This window comes from Solanum dulcamara, chromosome 2, assembly GCF_947179165.1.
Source record: "Solanum dulcamara chromosome 2, daSolDulc1.2, whole genome shotgun sequence".
Lineage (NCBI taxonomy): Eukaryota > Viridiplantae > Streptophyta > Magnoliopsida > Solanales > Solanaceae > Solanum > Solanum dulcamara.
The window spans coordinates 3568446-3587586 of record NC_077238.1 but is presented as its reverse complement, the minus strand read 5'-3'; the positions used below and the strand labels follow the sequence as shown (position 1 = coordinate 3587586).

Genomic DNA, 19141 nt, shown 5'->3' with positions numbered 1-19141 from the left:
TTATGATGCAGTGATGGATTGCTCCTTTCTTAATCAGAGATTCCGAGTTTAGGCCTTGGATATGTAGAAAATTTTATTGGGAGCGCAATCTCAAGAATAAACTCTGTAGTGTGCGATTCGAATTTAATTAAAGCTCCAATGTAGACACCGAATATTAATTGAGAAATTAAAAAGAGGAAGAAGAAGAGAATAAAATAAAATAAAATAAGAATTGGCTAAATATATCAAGCCTCGTATGTGCCACTAATAAATATAGCACATTCTTACTATGTTAGGTCAACAAGACATTCCTATTTTATCAACCTAAAATAACATTATTAAAAGTTTATATTTGTCTTTAAATATTAATTGAAATCTGCTCATTTGCTAACATACAATTCTTATTTCATATGTTATCGCATAAGAAAATATAATTTTTTGCATAACTTTATGAAGGTATTATTTTATACTTACGGCCAACAAACGCAATATAATTAGTTATATGGACAACTAGATGATGTATTATCTTATGTAAGATTGAGATTTACAAACTCCTTGGTCCTAGTTGAATTTAACAAAAACTGAAGTTTTAATAAACTACAATAAAAATAGAAATTAGCGGCAAATAACTTTTATTTTTGAACAACAAAAAATTCATTAATTAGAAACATGTATAAACACAAAATTGTTAGTTATAAAGTATGTAATAAGCGATGAATTTCATAACTATTATCATTACGTGGTTGTTATAGACTTATAGTGATACTTTGGATTTATATAATGACTTGTTCCCGTCAATATTGAAAAAAAATGCCAATTGAATACTCAACTATAGATATCATACTCATCAACTTGAGAAGACTTAACATATAAATTATTTTTAAAAAAATAACTTTTAGCAGAAGACTCCAAAGTCAAGCCACATAATTTGGGCAAAGAAAATGAGAATTTTCTAATAAATGGTTGTCCATACATTTCCAAATTCCTTATCAATATTGTAATCTTTAAGAAATTTTTATAAAAGGGTCAGCAAATAAGCTTATTATTTGATTAAATAAACACCTCAATCTTATAGATTTTAAAGCCATGAATCACATAACATTCTCTTTTTTATTCATAGCCATTTTTTTCTTAATTTTTTGTCTATCCTCAACAACATCCTCTCCAAGATTATTACAAGGTTTAGTAATCCTTTCACTCTATAATATAATTGTTTTTTTCTAATTGTTTTTTTCCTCTAAATTATTACTAAAATTGTTCCGCCTGCGCTTTTGCGCGCCATTGGCGCTACCTCGGAAGAACTAGATGTGGTCACCTCTCACTTATATATCCTTCCATACTAGTAATCGTACCATTGTTCGTGTAGTTTTTCGTCTTTCAATTTTTGTAATATTTTTTGTTTCTTATAGTTCGATTATCTTACTATTTTGTTGTAGTTATTGTTAATTAGAATGATTTATCATGTCTTCTATAGCATTTTTTCTTGACTTCTTTACTTTTGTTATTTGTTTTTTCATATTGTTTTGAATATTTTTTTCTCGAGTCGAAGGTCTATCGAAAACGACCTATCTACCTCCAAAGAAGGGGTAAGGTTTGCATACGCTTCATCTTTCTCAAATCCTGACTTATGAGATTATACTATTTTTACAAAATGAAAATTTTTATTTTGAACTTACACCATTCATACTCTAGATCAAGTCACATAAATTAAAACGAAAAAAATGTATGTTTATAATTAAAATTTTCTTTGTTACAGCACGTAGATCCGTTATGGATGATGATGATAATGATGATTTTCATAATAACAATAATGATTATAATGATGCCACCCCACCAGCAATGCCACCAGGTAAACTTTTCAATCTCAATTTGTTTAAGCTTTTTAAGTATGAGTTTATTATTTTCGTTGTTGTGATTTCTGATTAAGCACGTTTAATCTTCAATTCAAATGATATGTGCAATTTTGATCTTTTTGATAATTTGCTAATTTAATGAATTATTAAATATTGAATTATTTAATTATTGATGTTTTATATAATTATGATAAAATCTATATTATTGTTTCATATTTTAGAATAATTAATGTAAGTGGCTAAAAGTTTTTCCAATCTATTATTAACATTTTTTTATCATATTTATTCTATACAGGGGTTCTATTGTCTTCCTCAAATATTTAAAATCGAAATTATTATTTTATAACCACATTATATCAATGTAAATTTCTGCACAACTTAACATAGATATTATTTTATATACAGTTAACCAAACACAATATAATTATCATTGATATTTTAATTGAATTAATAAGAAAAGAAAAAATAATAGTGTTCTCACATAGAAAAAATAGAAATTTTTTCACTATTTTAATAAAAAATCATTTTTCACCATGTGTTCTTCTGGTGAGCTGGCTTAATAATAAGGTGGAAAAATTATAATTTATAACACAAATTCTTCGTTAATTTATGAATGGAAACATTTGTATTTCTATTAGTGTAGGTAAGACGATTTACAAACAATCCTTAGTCCTATAATTGAGTTTACAAAGTGAGACCTTAATACACTATACTTAAAAAAATTAAAAAATAGTGATAGATAACTTCTTCTTTTTTTAAAAAAAAAATTCATAACTAATTTTATTTAAATAATGGATTAGAGACAGATTATCAAAAACCTCTTATAGAAGTTATATGCAATTTAGTAACAGATAAATGATGAATATCGTAACTAATTCCATTGCAAAAAAAAAAAGAGTTTGTTCTTTATGTAAATTTAATTTAATTCTATGTATAGATAAATTAAACTTATTAAAAAATTAGACAAATTAATTTATATGATTGAATTTAATTTTTTTTATAATTACTGTCATAACAGATTATGTTGGAATTCCAATGCAACCTCATCACACTAAACCAGATCATTCAGCAACTGATCAGCATCCACCTCCTGCTCATGTTGTACACCCACCCCCCGGTAAAATTATGTCTAATATTTTTTATTTTTTTTGCTCGATGTTCGTATTTATTTTGAATTTCGATTAAATATGAATTTGCGCGGTTATAATTTTACTATTGTCGTTATTGTTGTTATTTTGCAGCAAACCCAACGACATGCAGCGGGATGAATAAACAAGAATTATCAAATTGTATACGTCGTCAAGTAAATAGAGATCTCTGCAAGAATTATAACATATGTTAAAATGATCAATAAATTGTAAGAATTGTACTAAATTATGTAGTAGTATTAATTATTATAAATGTTTTAGATAATTAATTAATTAGATGGTTTTTAAACTTTAGTACTCCACTTTGTACTGGATGAGTACATTTTTAATCAGACAATTTCATGAAACTCTCTCCCAAAAAGGATACAACACAAAACATTTCAATTTTTTCTATTGTGAATGGCATTTTTTACGCATCTCCCATCTCAAAATATTCATCGTTCTTATTAAAAATATTTATCTCAAAATATTTATTATTTTAAAATTTTAAAATAAAATTAATTATTTTTTTCATTTTAATTATCTTTAATAATAATTGTTCTTGAAGACTACAAATCTAAGTGTTAGGAGCAATTTTTTCAGTTCTGGTTGTGGTGTTTTGATATAGGAGACAAAAGTGAGTTAGCCAATATGGACAATGATTGAGTATCGACGGCTAGTAGCCAGTTATGATCCAATCATTTGAAAACATGATATGGTGTAGGATGAATTCAAGCATATACATGCGTACATAGATTTTTGTGGCTTTAACTATAGGGTTCTGTGGTTTAAGTACGTAATTTGATTTTGAATTATGTGGTTTAAGTATTGTTACGTAATTTGATTTTGAATTTTTCTTATCGTTATCACATTATTATTTGAGTTTTGATAGGTAATTAAATATTAGGTGTATTATATTATGTGAATATCATTAAATTTATGATATTTGAAGAAAATTGAGACTTAACTTTAGGTTTGATATTTAGGACTTGATTATAGATTTGAGTAAATTTTTGAGTCTAGACTAGACATATGATAATATGGATGTTCACGGGCTCGTTTACTTATAAATATTATATATTTGATAGATTGGAAACGTTTTGAGGCATCGAAGAAAGGAAAGACATTGGTGGATTAGTTTGTTTGACTTTGATTCTTTGGTTGAAGATAGGTTATGGTTTGCTCTATTTCATAGAGAGACTCTTAATAATGATTGATAATCATTGAGTAATGTTGTAAAGTTTTCTATGTACTTAATTGTTGTGGTTTGGATAATTGATATGTTTGTTGTGATTAGTCTGCAATTTCAAGACCGTGAAATCCATAATTTTGAACTTGCCCTATCAAAACTGATGCCTTAAATAAAGAAGGCTTGATGAAATATTGTTAATAAAGTGGAATGCGATAATAAAGAATGATAAATTAATTATATTATGGGATCGGGTGCCACGAGCCAGCATGATATATTTGGATCGGGTGTCACAAGCCGACATGATATATTTGGATCGGGTGTCATGAGCCAACACGATATTATTGAATCGGGTGTCACGTTCTGACACTATAATATTAAAGGAAAACAAATTAAATGCCTTAATACTACCCAATCTCAAATAACTCATATCCCAAAATACCGTGGTGTGGAGGCTTGAGTCCTCATGTATACTTTTGATATTGTTGACTGAATATGTAATTATTTCATAATGTTGTCACTTGATCTCGATCTTGTTGTTTTCCACTTGTTAAGTGCTATAGTTGATTTTCTGTTATTACTTTATGCATATTGATTTTTATTTCGAGTCGACCGATGATACCTACTCAGTACATGTTGCCATGTACGGACCTATAATTGTATTTTTCTTTGTTTTATTTTGTGGAATGCGGTGAGTGTACCATCGACTTCGACTCGCCCTTAGCTCTAGCCAGTCTCCAGCACATCAGGTTCAAGGTGAGCTATTCCTTCTAGCTAGCTCGTGTTGGATTTTCTCGGTCATGGCGTAATGTCCTTAGTTTTCAGACACAAACTATGTTATTTATTTATTCTGGTGTTTGATATTTTCAGACTTAATATTTTAAAATTAGATGTCCTTGATGTGATGACTTTCAGGTTTTAGGAATGATATGTAATAGATAGACCCTAGTGGATTGTTGTTTCTTACTTTGATTAGATTTGGATTTCCGCATTGTTGTCGTGTTTTTTAAGTTGAATAACTAATATAAGTTGGAATTTGTATTCGTTGGTTCTCCCACCTAGGAGGTTAAGTGTGGGTGTCATTCATGGTCCATTTTGGATCATGACAATATATCAATTATTAGCAACCGGCAACTTCTATCATAAAACATTAAAGAATTGTCACTAATTCTATTTAATAATATATTAAAAACAAATTATTAGAAAAATAATTATTTTCTATGAGCTATTTTAACAATATATAAGCAACGAATTTCGTAACTATTTATGTTACATTAGGTTGTTATTATAGTAATACTTTGGATTTATTTATTGACTTGTGCCCATCAATATTGAAAAAATGACAACTGAATATTGAACTATAGCAGACACCATAGTCACCAACTTGAGAAGAGTTAACATAAAAATTATATATAAATTACAAATTTAACTTTTAGCAAAAGACTCCAAAGTCAAGACACATAATTTGGGCAAAGATAATGAGAATTTTCTAATAAAGGGTTGTCCATACATTTCCAAATTCTTATCAATATTGTAATCTTTTAGGAAAATTGTATTAAAAGGTCAGCAAATAAGCTTATTATTTGATTAAATAAACACCTCAATCTTATAGATTTTAAGCCATGAATCACAAAACATTCTCTTTTTTATTTATAGCCATTTTTTTTTCTTAATTTTTTTGTCTATCCTCAACATCTTCCCCAAGATTATTACAAGTTTTAGTAATCCCTAACCCTTGATCACCCTATAATAGAATTGTTTCCCCCCTAAATTATTACTATTCATTTTATCATATAATTATTTTGTTATAGTTTGTTCAAAATGATTTATCATGCTTATCTATAGTTTTTTGCCTTGACTTCGTAAGAATAATATAGTGCTAATTCATGTTCAAGATATGTTTTACTTCGTTGTATCGTTGATATTTAGCAAATATACGAGATCCATACTAAAAATATTAGAATCAATTGATCATATTGATTATATCGTACATTATCTACTTATATTCTTTTTAATATACATATTTGATTTAGCTATGTAACTTAGGGATTTCAGTACTTGTATCAAATATGAAGAAGCAAACAAGCAATTAAAATGCAAAAAATAATTTGTGTTTGTCCCAAATTATGGGATATAATTTTAATTTCAAAAGTCAAACAGTTTAATTTTAATTATGAATTCGATTATAAAATCTTTAATTTTTTAAAAATAAATTTATATTTTTAAAAATTATATAAAAAAATTATAAATTAAAATAATTAATAATTTAAAATATTTAAAAAATTATAATAAAAAAACTTATTTATATCTCGAAATCTTAAAAGTGTCAGACGAGACATGTCTATCCCGTGGGTGGCCCTAATTCTTTGTAATTGAGAAGACGCTATAAGTTGACCAATTAAATTGTCATAAATGTTAGTCCAAGAAGACTCCATAATACTTCCCTATGTTCTTTTATTTGTACAATATTAATTTAACACATTTTTTAAAAAGTAATAAATAAAGTAATAATTTTATTATAGTATTTTTTTAAATATAAAAAATTTAACATTTTAAAAATTATATTGAAAAATAATTATAGTCAATAATAAGAATAAATTAGAAATTAAGTGATAAATTATCTTTTAATATTTTAAACTAGACAAATAAAAGTTACTTCATCTATTCATTTTTATATTTTTCATGTCTGACTTGGTCCATCTATTAGGAAATAATAAATAAAAAAGTAATTTTACGATATAATCCCTATTAATTACTTTCTCTATTCAATTTGATTGTCATATTTTTTTTTTTAATCTGTTTTAAAAAAATAAAATAAAAAATTAGCAACTCTTTAATTTCGTTTAAAAAAGAATGTCTCTTTTCTTTTTTGATAATTCTTTAATTTCAATTTTTTAGATGATATGTTTAAGATCACAAGATTAAAGGACATTTCAGTATATTTGATATATCAATAATTTAAGACTACAAGATTTAATTATTTTTTTTTACTTTTTAAAATTTTATGTCAAGTTAAAATATGATACAAATTAAAATAAAAGTAGTATAAATCATCTAAATGTTGCAGAATGAAACAACTTATTTTAAGACCATAAAACTCAGCTCTTTAAAATAACTAAAAATAATGAAAGAAAAAAATATTTTTAATTTTTAAAAATTTAGGCAAACAAACTATCAATACTTTATAGTAATGACTCGTTCAACGTATCAACATGAGAAGACTTAAAAAGTTGACCAACTAAGTAATTATGAATCGCCAAAGTCGTGAAACAACGAATGAGATTGTTCCTTTTTTAATTAAAAATTTTGATTTTGAATTTTTGATATAGAAAAATCTTTTATAAGATTGTGATTTTTTCGAATAAACCCTATACAACATAAATTTAAATTAATCAAATTTCAATATGAATACTGAATATTGAATGAAAAAAAAAATTATAATAAGTGTCATATTCCTTTTCTCTCATTTTATGTAGCACTCTTTTTTTTAGTTCGTTTCTAAAATAATATCATCTTACTATAATTAAAAATAATTTAATTTTAATTTTTTTTTTATCTTTAATGAAATAAATCTGAGCAGCACAAATATATAAAGATTCTTAGACTATAATTTCAAAAATCCTTCTTTTATTTTTAAATAATATACCAAATCAAAAAGATGTCACTCAAAATAGGGCAAAGGAAGTATATGTTTAGTCCAAGAAGACTTCACAAGTCAAGAACCATAAAATGGGTTATAAACAAAGTGAAAATTTTCTAATATACTAAAGGATCAAGTCCACGCGTTTCTAAATTATTTATTTTTCTCTTGAGGAAATGTTTTATATAAGATTATTGATTAAGCCAAAGTATACAACATATTGTTGAGAATTTCCTTTTTTCCAATAATTCTTCTCTTCCTCCATAACTTTTTGAAGCCATGAATTACAAAGGATTCATTTTGATATTTTTTGTATTAATTTTTTGTGTATCCTCAACAACATCCTCTCGAAGATTATTAGAAGGTTTTGTTTCTTCACTTTTCTGATTGATATATAAAATAAGAGAATTAGAAAATTTTCTGTTTATTTTTTACTGTATAATAACTGTATAGTTGATAAAAGCTTAAAGATCATTTCATCATAATTAGGTGAAGAGTTTAATTTTGAGAAAATTTCCCATCAACCTATTTGCAGAATTCAATTAAAACACTTTAAAAAAATTATATATTCATCCCTTCACTTTAATGTAATTTTATTTTCTTTGGTCCTAAATTTTCAGTAGATTTTTTTAAAAATTAAAGACTAAATTTTTCAGTAGAAGGAAGTATATAAATTCAATTTTTTTTTTGAGATATACCATGTTGAGAATTCAAATTAGCACGATGACATTTAATTTGGACTAAAAAAGTTTTTCTTTTTCATTTCGTTTTTTTTTTTGCTTTATTCTTGTTTCGTTTTTATAGTAACGGGTATTTAATTAATAAAGATTATGATGGAATGATAAAAAAAAATTATTCTTTAATTTGAGATATCGTGTTTGAGTTTTGAGTATAAAAAGATCTTGTTAGAAATCATTTTTTTCCTTAAATAAGCCTGTACGACACAAATTTGATTTTTTCCAAAAACACTTTTAAAACTTTAGTCTAACATAAACTGTTATAATATAAAAGGGAATTTTTTTGCATATAGTCACTCAAAAATATCTTAATTATGTTTCATAACTACAGTTTGTTAATTACAATTTGTAGCTATAGTTATAGCAACGTTTGTATAATTCGCGCAATATTTGTATACTTTTGTATAATTCGCTATACAATTCATAATTTTTGTATAACATTTGTATATTTCACTATACAATTCATGCACAATGTTTGTAATTCGCTATACAATTTGTAGTGTTTGTATATTTTGTTATACAATTCGATTTGGACACAGCGTTTGTATAAATCATGTGAATTATACAAAACTCAACTGTATAATCGCTCGAATTATACAAAACTCAAACTGTAATTACTGCTAGATATTTGCCGCGAGTTATAATTAATTCAAACTATAGCTATTTTAACTAATTAACTAATATATATTTGCTTGTCCATATACTTTTCCCTATATAAAAATACTTTTTTGACAAACACACACTTTCAATTAAAAAATACTTTTTCAAATAAATAATATTTTAAAATTTAATCAAACACACTGTAAAGTAATTAGGGCTACTGAAAATAAAGTGGACACCAAATTTGGACAAATTAAGAAATTTATTTTTTATTTATCAATTTGACCAAATGGGAAGAAAATTCAAAGACAAGAAGGTAGTAGCACTAACTTCCCACCCCCCAAACAAAAAACAAAACATTAATGATTTTCTACCCCAAAATGCTTGTTCTTTGTTCGAATTGAATTTAAATTTTATGTACTATATATTTATACAATCAAATTACTTATATTTGAAATAAATCGATATATATATAAAATCAACTTTAACTCCATTTGAATAACAGGTGGGAGAGGCAGTAAAATGGAAACACAACTTCATCACCCTAAACGAGCTCATCAATCTGATAGAGATCCTCATCGCCCTGAAACACCTCCTCAGCAACTGATCAACAACCATCACCTGGTAAAATTTTACTCTCTCTTTTCTAAATTTACGTGTCTTAATTTAAATTTTGAGAATTAAATAATTTAATTTTAATATTTTCTTTTTTGAACTTCACAATCCCTAATGAGCTGATTTAATTTTTATCATTCAAATAAGTTGGATTTTGCATTTATAACATGACAAAAGTCCTTTAAGAGCGCAAATCGTGATTTATGAATTATTATATTGCAAAAAAATATAAATTTATGCTGAGAAAAAAAGTTTTTGCAAAGACCCTTTTAATTTACATTATTTGATTATACAAAAAAATTCTATAGGAGAAATAATGATTAATTTCTTATACTTTGTGTCTGTGAGACTGAATCACACGATGAGATATTTGTGAATTATGATTATAAAAACTTGTCATTAAAAATTAATTAAGGAACTTTAAATTTATTTTTAGAGATAGAAAAGTGTCATTCTGTTTGATCTCAAAAAATAATAATTGATTTTTTAAAATCAAAATTGCAGGACGAAGACCACCAATAGCATCCCCTTTTGTAGCAAGACAGCACTACAAATATGGTGATAGATGTAAACGCAGCATTACACCCTAAATTGAAATTATAGCAGTAGAGCAAGTAGAGTCGGAGTTATAATTTGTAATTTATAAATTCTAAATTTATCATCAAATTCATAGCTCGTTTTAGTTATTAGATTCACGATATATAAATTGTAAGCAACAAACTTCTTTTTTCCAAGCAAGGAAAAGAGTTTTGAAGATTTTGTATAAATAATGATGATGTTTATTGTTGACACCCAATTTTGACCCTCCACAACCGTATATTAGTTATTGAGTTTCTTCAATTTTAAACAATCTGAAGTAATTACTTTTATAAAATACCAAAATATTTTCAAGTGTATTTTTAAAAGAAAATTTTGTCATTCTTAGAATTTTTAATGATATATATATTGTTCTATATAATTATCTATATAATTATTAATTTCTATAAATATTCAAAAATGATAAGATAATAATAATAATAATAATAATAATAATAATATTAATAATAATTTTATTTTATTATTTCGTAAATTAGTAGCTTATATTTTTTGAATTAATTAGTTTATAACTAAGATAATTAATTCATTTTGGTTAGAATTAAGAAGCTCGTTAATTAATTATTATCGATTCATCTTATTTAATTTTTAGCTGAATTCACAAATTAAATCAATTTTCGTGTGGCCATTTTCCTTACAAATCTAACCATTTTTCACTCCATCCTTAACCAAATTTCAAGTCATTTTTTTAGCCCAAAATTCGGGCTCAAAGTCATACCAACCTAATATTGTCATCCACTCTCTACAAACCCAATAACAACAACAACCTACACTATTACAACATACTAACACCTATATACATAAAGCTCAATTCTTATAATAATTTTGGCTCAACACTAACTCACTACAATATATATATATATATATATATATATATATATATATTATACTTATACAATAGTAACATATCCCTTTCTTCTTTTCCTTTTCCAACTTTCAATCCCACCTAACCCCTTTTTTTATTTTTTTTTAATCAAATATCATCATTCTCCTACCCCCACCCTTTTCCTTTTTCTTTTTTCACACCACCAAATCCATCATTATTCAAAAACCTCATTATTACTCTCATCAACCTCTCTCTTTTTTTAAAAAATACATTCATCTTCTTCAAAGGAGGAAGGAGAATAATATCACAAAAAAAGGAAGAATTAATCTACATTCATCAACATTCAAAAAAATCATATAAGAAGAACACAAAAAAGGGAAGCAAGAACATAATACTACAACAAAAAAAAACTAGACTAAAAAAAAATCACAAAAAATTTTAGCTCGAATTTTCGATTCTCTCTTTTTTTTTTAGTTCTTTCGCTCATTTTCTTGGTGGGTTCAAGGAGTTCATCGCCCTCAAATGCATCGTCTCAGTCGCTGCCCGAAAATAGGTCTTTAAAGCTAAAATTACAGGTGTTGGAGCTGGAAATAGGTTGTATACGGTGTATATACAGTCTGATATACATGAAAATGGTGTTGTATACACTGATATATAGTGTATATACATCCGCGATATACATTGGAATTGGGCCTAAGGCCCAAAATGTAGGTGGCCCAATAGTTTAGTCCATAAGTACAGAAATTAAGTGTTTGGCCAAATTTTTATACTTTATTCATTTATATTTAATTCGGATAGTAATAATTTATTTATTTATTTACGTTTATTTATACTTGCGTAGAAGTTGATTTAGCTTGTTTAACTTAATTGAACTCCCCTAAAAGATAAACCATTTTTCTGTTAATTTATTCTTTAAAAATGATTTCATTTAAGTGTTTTCTTTTACTTAGACATTTCAACAAATATAATTTTCTTTCAAATTATCTTAAAGGTTTTTAAGTCGATGTTCTCTCAAATCAATTGAGTTTAAACTGTCTTTCTCTAAATTGATTTTTCCCTAAATAACTCAAGTGATTTTTCTTATTTAATCAAAGTATTAGTCACCTTTAATTTAGTTAAAATACATTAGATATACTACTTCTCTTTAGGAAGGAGAGTCTTGGAGTAACTGGTAAAATTGTTGACATGTGATCAGGAGGTCACGGGTTAAAACCTTGGAAACAACTTCTGACAAAAATGCAAGGTAAGGCTGCGTACAATAGACCCTTGTGGTCAGGCCCTTTCTCGGACCCCGCGCATAGCGGGAGCTTTAGTGCACCGGGCTGCCCCTATACTACTTCTCTTTAAATATATTTAAAATTTATTCACTTAGTCATTTAATAGAGTATATTTTCTTGATAAATTATCTCAAATATTTCAAGTTGATTTATTGCTCAAATAAATAAATCAGTCAAATAATTTTCAATTGGGCCGGATAACCGCACGTTAGCGGCCATTTTAAGTGTTAATACCTTTTCAAAGTGAAAATTTGAACCCTTACCCATTTTCTCTAATTTTTAAGACTTAAATATGTTAAGATCTTTTAAATTAAGTTTTCTTAATTTCTTTAAAAATTAAGTGGCGACTCTTCTTTTTTTCTCTAAAAAATAAAATTAATTTTAAACCATCTTTTCCTGACATAACATTTATCATCTTTACTTTGTACTTCTTTATGTGTACTATTTTTATGAAAATAGGTTGAAAGGATATAACATCTCGCTTGCCTTATGGACAATTTTTTTTATATTGTTTGGATTGATTGCATTTCTTTCTGTCATTATATAATGTCACACATCAATAATTTAAATGATAAATCTACAAGAAAAGAAGGGTACGGAGTAGAACTACTATAAAAAAAAGGTAAGGAAAAGAATAAAGTAAGATTATTATTCAATAATAAGTAAAGACAAAAGGAGAAATATCAAGGTAATGATGCGATCACACCAAATCGATCGTTACATAAAATGAGACTTTTCATCGCTACCTAACTACCTAAGGATACATTTAAATAATACAGTAGAACATGTGACAACCATCCAAAGAGGGTGTAAAAGTTCCCAGATGAGGAATAAAGAAAGTAACATAGTAAAAAACATTGCATCAAGAAAGAATTGAAACATGTACACATCTTCAAACAACAACCAAATTCAAAGTAAGTTGGAGTCGACTATATGAATTCTTATATATATGTCACACCATTTAAAACTCAACTCATGAGTTTGGGACTTGGAACCCTAATATCCATTGCTGATTTAATGATGTTGTTCACTACCATAGCCCTATGGACTTCAAAGAAGTAATGTCTCAAAAAGAAGAAGGTATTCCTTTTGGCACATAACAACTTTCCATGACCAACCTCTCTAGCATAGGAAAACAATTATCATCATCCTCAAAGACTTCCAATTCATCAATTTGCATATATTTTAATTGTAACATCTTGAGTCGCGGGAACTGTCCATTTTTCACTTCCCATGGTTTCCAAAAAAAATGCATATTGTTGTAGTTTGAGTACGTCTAGTCTTCCAAGCATCGCAATTGTTGAAATTTCTGTCCAGGGAAAGCGAAATTCTGATAGTGTTAACTTGTTAAGAGTTAAAGGAAAGTTGAACTCATTTAACACTGAGGATGAGCCGATGAGGATGATGAGGAGGAGGAGTGATCTAGGTTGGACAAATCAAAAGTGGCACGGTCCTTTTATGCATACGTCTCAACTTAACCATATTCCAAAATGTATTTGGTAATTGTAACTCTCCTCTGAATCATTTCTAACATGTTATACATTTGATATTCCTTCACTTCATTCATTTCTTCTGGTAAATAGCTGTAAGTCTCTATAACAGCTCGACGAACCTCAGTCTCAATACTTCTCAAGAAAGCAGACACATTAGCATCCTCAACATCGCATCTATTTGAAATAAACCTCATCAAACTCCTCCATATCATGAACGCCTTAACAAGTATACAACACAAAACATTTCATTTTTTTCTATTTTATATGGCCTTTTTTATACTCCTTCCCTTTCAAAATATTCTTCATCTTTATTAAAAATATTTATTTCAAAATATTTGTTATTTTAGAAGTTTAAGATAAAATTAATAATTTTTTTTATTTTAATTGTCCTGAATAATAATAGTTGTTATTGAAGACTACAAATACGTCAATTATGACCTATAAATAAAATAAATTTATTCAATATTGAAGAAAAATTATATTTTAAAATATAAATAAGAATAAAGTAGTTAAACACTACTCCTAATTGATGTTTTACTTTAAGAGGTGTGTAAATAAAAAATACAATTTCTTTTTTGAGACAGAGTGAGTACTTTAAAACATTCCTTCGTAAGAATAATATAATGCTAATTCATATTCAAGATATGTTTTACTTCATTGTAGTGTTGATATTTAGTAAAGCCAAACATTCTCCATACTAAAAATATTAGAATCAATTGAACATATTGATTATATCGTACATTATCTACTTATATTAGTTTATATATATATATATATAATTTAGCTATGTAATTAGGGATTTCAGTGCTTGTATCAAATATGAAGACAAAAAAAACCAATTAAAATGCAAAAAGTAATACCTTATGTGTTTCAAATTATGTGAAACAATTTTGATTTCAAGAGTCGGACAATTTAATTTTATTTGTGAATTTAAATATAAAATTTTTAAATTTTTTGAAATACATTTTACATTTTTGAAAATTACGTAAAAAGTACGATAAATTAAAATAATTAATAATTTAAAATATTTAAATATATATATATATATATATATATATATAAAATTATAATAAATAAATTTATATCTCAAAATCTGAAAAGAGTCAACATATCGAAGATGCATGTCACGACCCAAATCCAGGTGTGATGACACTTGTCCTTTCCTACCGGACAAGTCTTTCAACTTAAATACCCCTAAAGATTGGTTGTCACATGTACAAGCCGCTAAAGAAAATAAAATTGAATGAAATACAAGTCTCAATATGTCTTCAACTCTCAAATAGAGTAAAGCATGAAAGTATAGGAAAATCTGAGAGTCTGCTGAACAACAATAGCTACCTCTCTCAAACTCCTGGAAGCCTCGAATGATCAAAAAGGGGCGGTGATCAAAGTCCAGGCTCAGAACCTACACAAGTGTAGAAGCAAGGGTGATTACCAAACAACACGGTACCCAACAAGCTATCTAGAAAAACTAAGTAAATCCAATAGAATACACGAGCTCCTTTCCAACCCAATCGAACCTCCGTAACTACAACCTACACAGAAATCAGCCCAACCTAACAGTTCATGCTACACAGTTCAATAAGGTTCAGGTATGTAATACCGTGAAATTTTTTAAGCTACGACCCGAACCATCTTTCTTATGCATATGAGATCTTACCAAGATATTCTAACTTTGCATAGTGTTAAGGTCTTTTGCCTTACATACTTAGTACATTCAAAGTACTAACGCATACTCTTTTGCCTATATGATATCACCATGTAGGGATCGGTGCTCTTCCTCGTTCTCCTCCACGTGGCTAGTTGATATTCCATTGAAGACTACTTTTGGTGAGTTCCCATGTTCCGGGAACAATACTCCTTTATCTTTTTAGTTTATGATATGTTAAGATATTTTACTATGGAATTTCTTCTATTATGATTGAGGGTGAGCTATGGACTTGTCTTAGCCCCATTAAATCTAATAGTTAGAGGTATTGTTGGACATATGTAAGTTGAAGATTTACTATTATGATTTCTGCTTGTTTATCATCATTACCCATGAAAGGCTAAAAGAATGCTAAGAGGCTTAATTGAGGTACTTTCGGGTACCTCATTCGCCATGTCACGTCTAGGCCCTAGGCTTGGGTCGTGATATATAGGAAAATCTGAGAGTCCGCTGAACAATAATAGATACCTATCTCAAACTCCTGGAAGCCTCGAATGATCAGAAAGGGGCGGTGATCAAAGTTCAGGCTCAGAACCTACACAAGTGTAGAAGCAAGGGTGATTACCAAACAACACGGTACCAACAAGCTATCTAGAAAAACTAAGTAAATCCAATAGAATACATGAGCTCCTTTCCAACCCAACCGAACCTCCATAATTACAACGCACACAGAAATCAGCCCAACCTAACAGTTCATGCTACACAGTTCAATAAGGTTCAGGTCTGTAATACCTTGAAATTTTCTAAGTTACGACCCGAACCATCCTTCTTATGCATATGGGATCTTACCAAGAGATTCTAACTTTGCATATGAGTGTTAAGGTCTTTTCTTAAGTATTTAAAGTGTATTGGATATGATTTAAGGTCATAAGGGACCTCTAAAGTTTTTAGACCTTGAAAATTACCAAAATACCCCTAGATGAGAGATTACTCGTTTAACGCATCATCCCAAACTTTTTTGGCAAATTTGAGGCTGGAATATCGATCAGAATAAAAAAATTGAGTGGGACAATGGTCCCGATCAAATTTTAGGTCAATCGAATTAAAAATTGACTTTTCGGAGTGTAATCGAGAAAACAAAAAAGTACGCGACAAGTCCGCTTCGCGGACCTGCCCAAAAGTAGGTCAATTTTTATTTTTTTTTCGATGGTCCTAGATGTTTATCGAAAGTTTTCGTAAAAAAATGAACTATGAGGGAACAGGTCCGCGTCGCGCAGCCAAAATGTTCTGAACGAAGTTATTTTTAAAAAGAGGCATTTCATACTTTTCTCCACCCCTACTATACTTAACCCACGACTGATATAGGTAATTTTTTACCTTAAAAGAGTTTCTAAACGTTCCTAAGTTTTTTCTACGCATTCTAACTAGAGACTTAGGGCTAAGGAGTGGAGAAAAAGCTAGGGTTCTAAAGATTCAAGCAAACTCTTGCAAGATTGATTGTCCTATCTTCATTCCAGGTATGTAAGGCTAAACTAAAGCATGAACATTGTTCTTCCATGTGCCTTATGATTGTAATAGGTTGAATTGTGAATGATTTGAGTCCCCGTGATTATGTTTCAAGAGATTTTCCTCAAATTTACATATTTTATCTACGATTGCGAAATTGATGTTTTTCTATGAACCTATTTCTTGAAAAAATGATTTAAACTACTTATTTAATAAACCTTAATAGTATTTTGACTAATAGTGAATGTATATGCCTAAGGATTGAGTCTAGAGCCTTAAACTTATGAATGCATGATTGTGATTGTGATGTGAGCATGATGATAGTTTTGATGAAAATTGATAGTCCTTGTATCTTCATTATTGAACCCAATTGAATGGTCTCAACTAAAGGTTGTCATAAATTATTGTCCCAACTACTCTTAAATTAATGATTGGAAGATTGATTGGTTGAAAGGATTGATTGGATGGAACTGATGAACTGATAAAAGTCCATATGAGACTTCTTGATTAGTTTGATTGAGATTGATTGTATTATGTGCATTGAGTCATGGGAGAAGTATCGAGCACGGAATTGGGTAAGAGTAAGTAATAACTCGAACTCAATAACTACTCGCCAAACGTAGCAGAGGATTAAACCATTAAAGTCAGATGTTTCCCTATTTTATTATCCTGAATAAATAGAACTTGATTGATTGTTGGATCCAGATTGGTAGATTTGTCCTTTACCCTGGCAAGATATTGGATGGTTGTGGGAACAGCAACGAGTTTGTTGTACGATCACTGACTCATAAGTGATTGTTGTCAGATAAGAGAAACTCTCATATCGGTCTTGATAGTACTCTGACTTGATTGGATTGGATTGGATTAGATTGTATATGATTGGTCTCTGTTTAAACCTTACTCTTGCTTTAGACTTTTGACAGCTTAATCGAGTTTCTTACTTCTTGATTTGAGTTATCTGAGTTGATAGTATTATACATTATGCACGTTTCATTCTGCCATATTACATACTCATGCATTTCATGTACTGACGGCCATTTGTACCTGCATCGTATCATGATGTAGAGACAAGTTCTAGAGTTCATCATCAGGCGCACCGTTGAGGATCTGTTCGCATTCCAACTGATTGGTGAGTCCTTCCTGCTTTCGGCGAATGCCACTTTTTTATCATCTAGATTTAGAGTTTTGACTTTTACTTTTATTTGATTTGGGATAGCCATGAACCTGTCATTGGCACCACGCAGACAGTTGATAGAGGCTTCATAGACTAGATTGTTGACTTGTTGATCTGAGATTGTCTTTTGGCTAGTTTCATTCGTACTAGTCTTGTTGATTGGATTAGATAGATAGTTAGCCTATGGCCTTATCCTATAAGTATCTATTTGATCATCTTGATGAGTTAAGTCTTTCGCTGATAGAGAGTTGATTGAATGATTGTGTGAGCAGGCCAAGTGATTCACGTGAAGACTAGCAATAGTCTCTGAGTGCCGGCCACACCTTGGGTACCCTCTCAGGGCGTGACAAATCACAGCTCAATACCACAAGATATATCGTACAACTACTCACGTTATAAATAGGCATCAAAACTGTCACACACAGATATGCAGAACATGTAAATGCACACTCAATGATCTTACATGTGCCCTTGGGATTCGATCGGAATCCCGTATACACAAACCATATATGCAACCCTACTAAATTTGATATTTCAGACTCAATGGAACCATCAGAATTCGATTTCGAGGTCTACTTGACCCGGAAACCAAAAAGTCGCAACTAAACCAACATTATGCCTCAAAAGAGCCAAACGCCTTGGAGCTTTCAAAAAAATGCACAGGAACTCTCTGTAGGCCTAAAATCACTCTCCGAATCTAACGGAGTCGTCGAAATTTAATTTCGAGCATCCGACCCCCAAACATTGATTAAAGTCAATCCTATGGCCAAAACCTCAAATATTTCTATCTCAACACCTCAAATCCAAGATATAACCCCGAAAATGATTCTGTCAACTCACCTAGACCAATTTCAATATTTCGGAACTGATGGAATTGACGGAA

The 19141-nt window shown here is 28.8% G+C and overlaps 1 protein-coding gene and 1 long non-coding RNA gene across 4 annotated transcripts; both read left to right on the top strand.

The window, feature by feature from the left end:
• Window positions 1-1002: 1002 nt before the first annotated feature.
• Window positions 1003-4255, top strand: LOC129880006 (uncharacterized). Of its 3 annotated transcripts, XM_055953807.1 has the most exons (5): window positions 1003-1159; window positions 1736-1828; window positions 2851-2949; window positions 3074-3189; window positions 4048-4255. In XM_055953807.1, the coding sequence occupies exons 1-4, from the start codon at window positions 1066-1068 to the stop codon at window positions 3172-3174; spliced, it is 387 nt and encodes a 128-aa protein (XP_055809782.1). In that variant the 5' UTR covers window positions 1003-1065; the 3' UTR covers window positions 3175-3189; window positions 4048-4255. The 3 variants fall into 3 exon arrangements, with proteins under 3 accessions (XP_055809782.1, XP_055809781.1, XP_055809783.1); XM_055953806.1 differs by lacking the exon at window positions 4048-4255 and having other exon boundaries at window positions 3074-3274; XM_055953808.1 differs by lacking the exons at window positions 1003-1159; window positions 4048-4255 and adding an exon at window positions 1472-1565 and having other exon boundaries at window positions 3074-3274.
• Window positions 4256-7993: 3738 nt separating this feature from the next.
• Window positions 7994-10546, top strand: LOC129874412 (uncharacterized). The gene is made up of 3 exons (XR_008762881.1): window positions 7994-8152; window positions 9631-9749; window positions 10245-10546. It is a non-coding gene; the product is annotated as an uncharacterized LOC129874412 (long non-coding RNA).
• Window positions 10547-19141: the final 8595 nt, after the last annotated feature.

What these genes read in the sequence shown, in the direction of transcription:
- LOC129880006 (XM_055953807.1), top strand. Translation starts at nt 1,066, where the DNA reads ATGAATCACATAACATTCTCTTTTTTATTCATAGCCATTTTTTTCTTA. An exon ending in CTCTCCAAGATTATTACAAG is followed by an intron (nt 1,160 to 1,735) that starts GTTTAGTAATCC and finishes TCTTTGTTACAG; the next exon opens with CACGTAGATCCGTTATGGAT. An exon ending in CCCACCAGCAATGCCACCAG is followed by an intron (nt 1,829 to 2,850) that starts GTAAACTTTTCA and finishes CTGTCATAACAG; the next exon opens with ATTATGTTGGAATTCCAATG.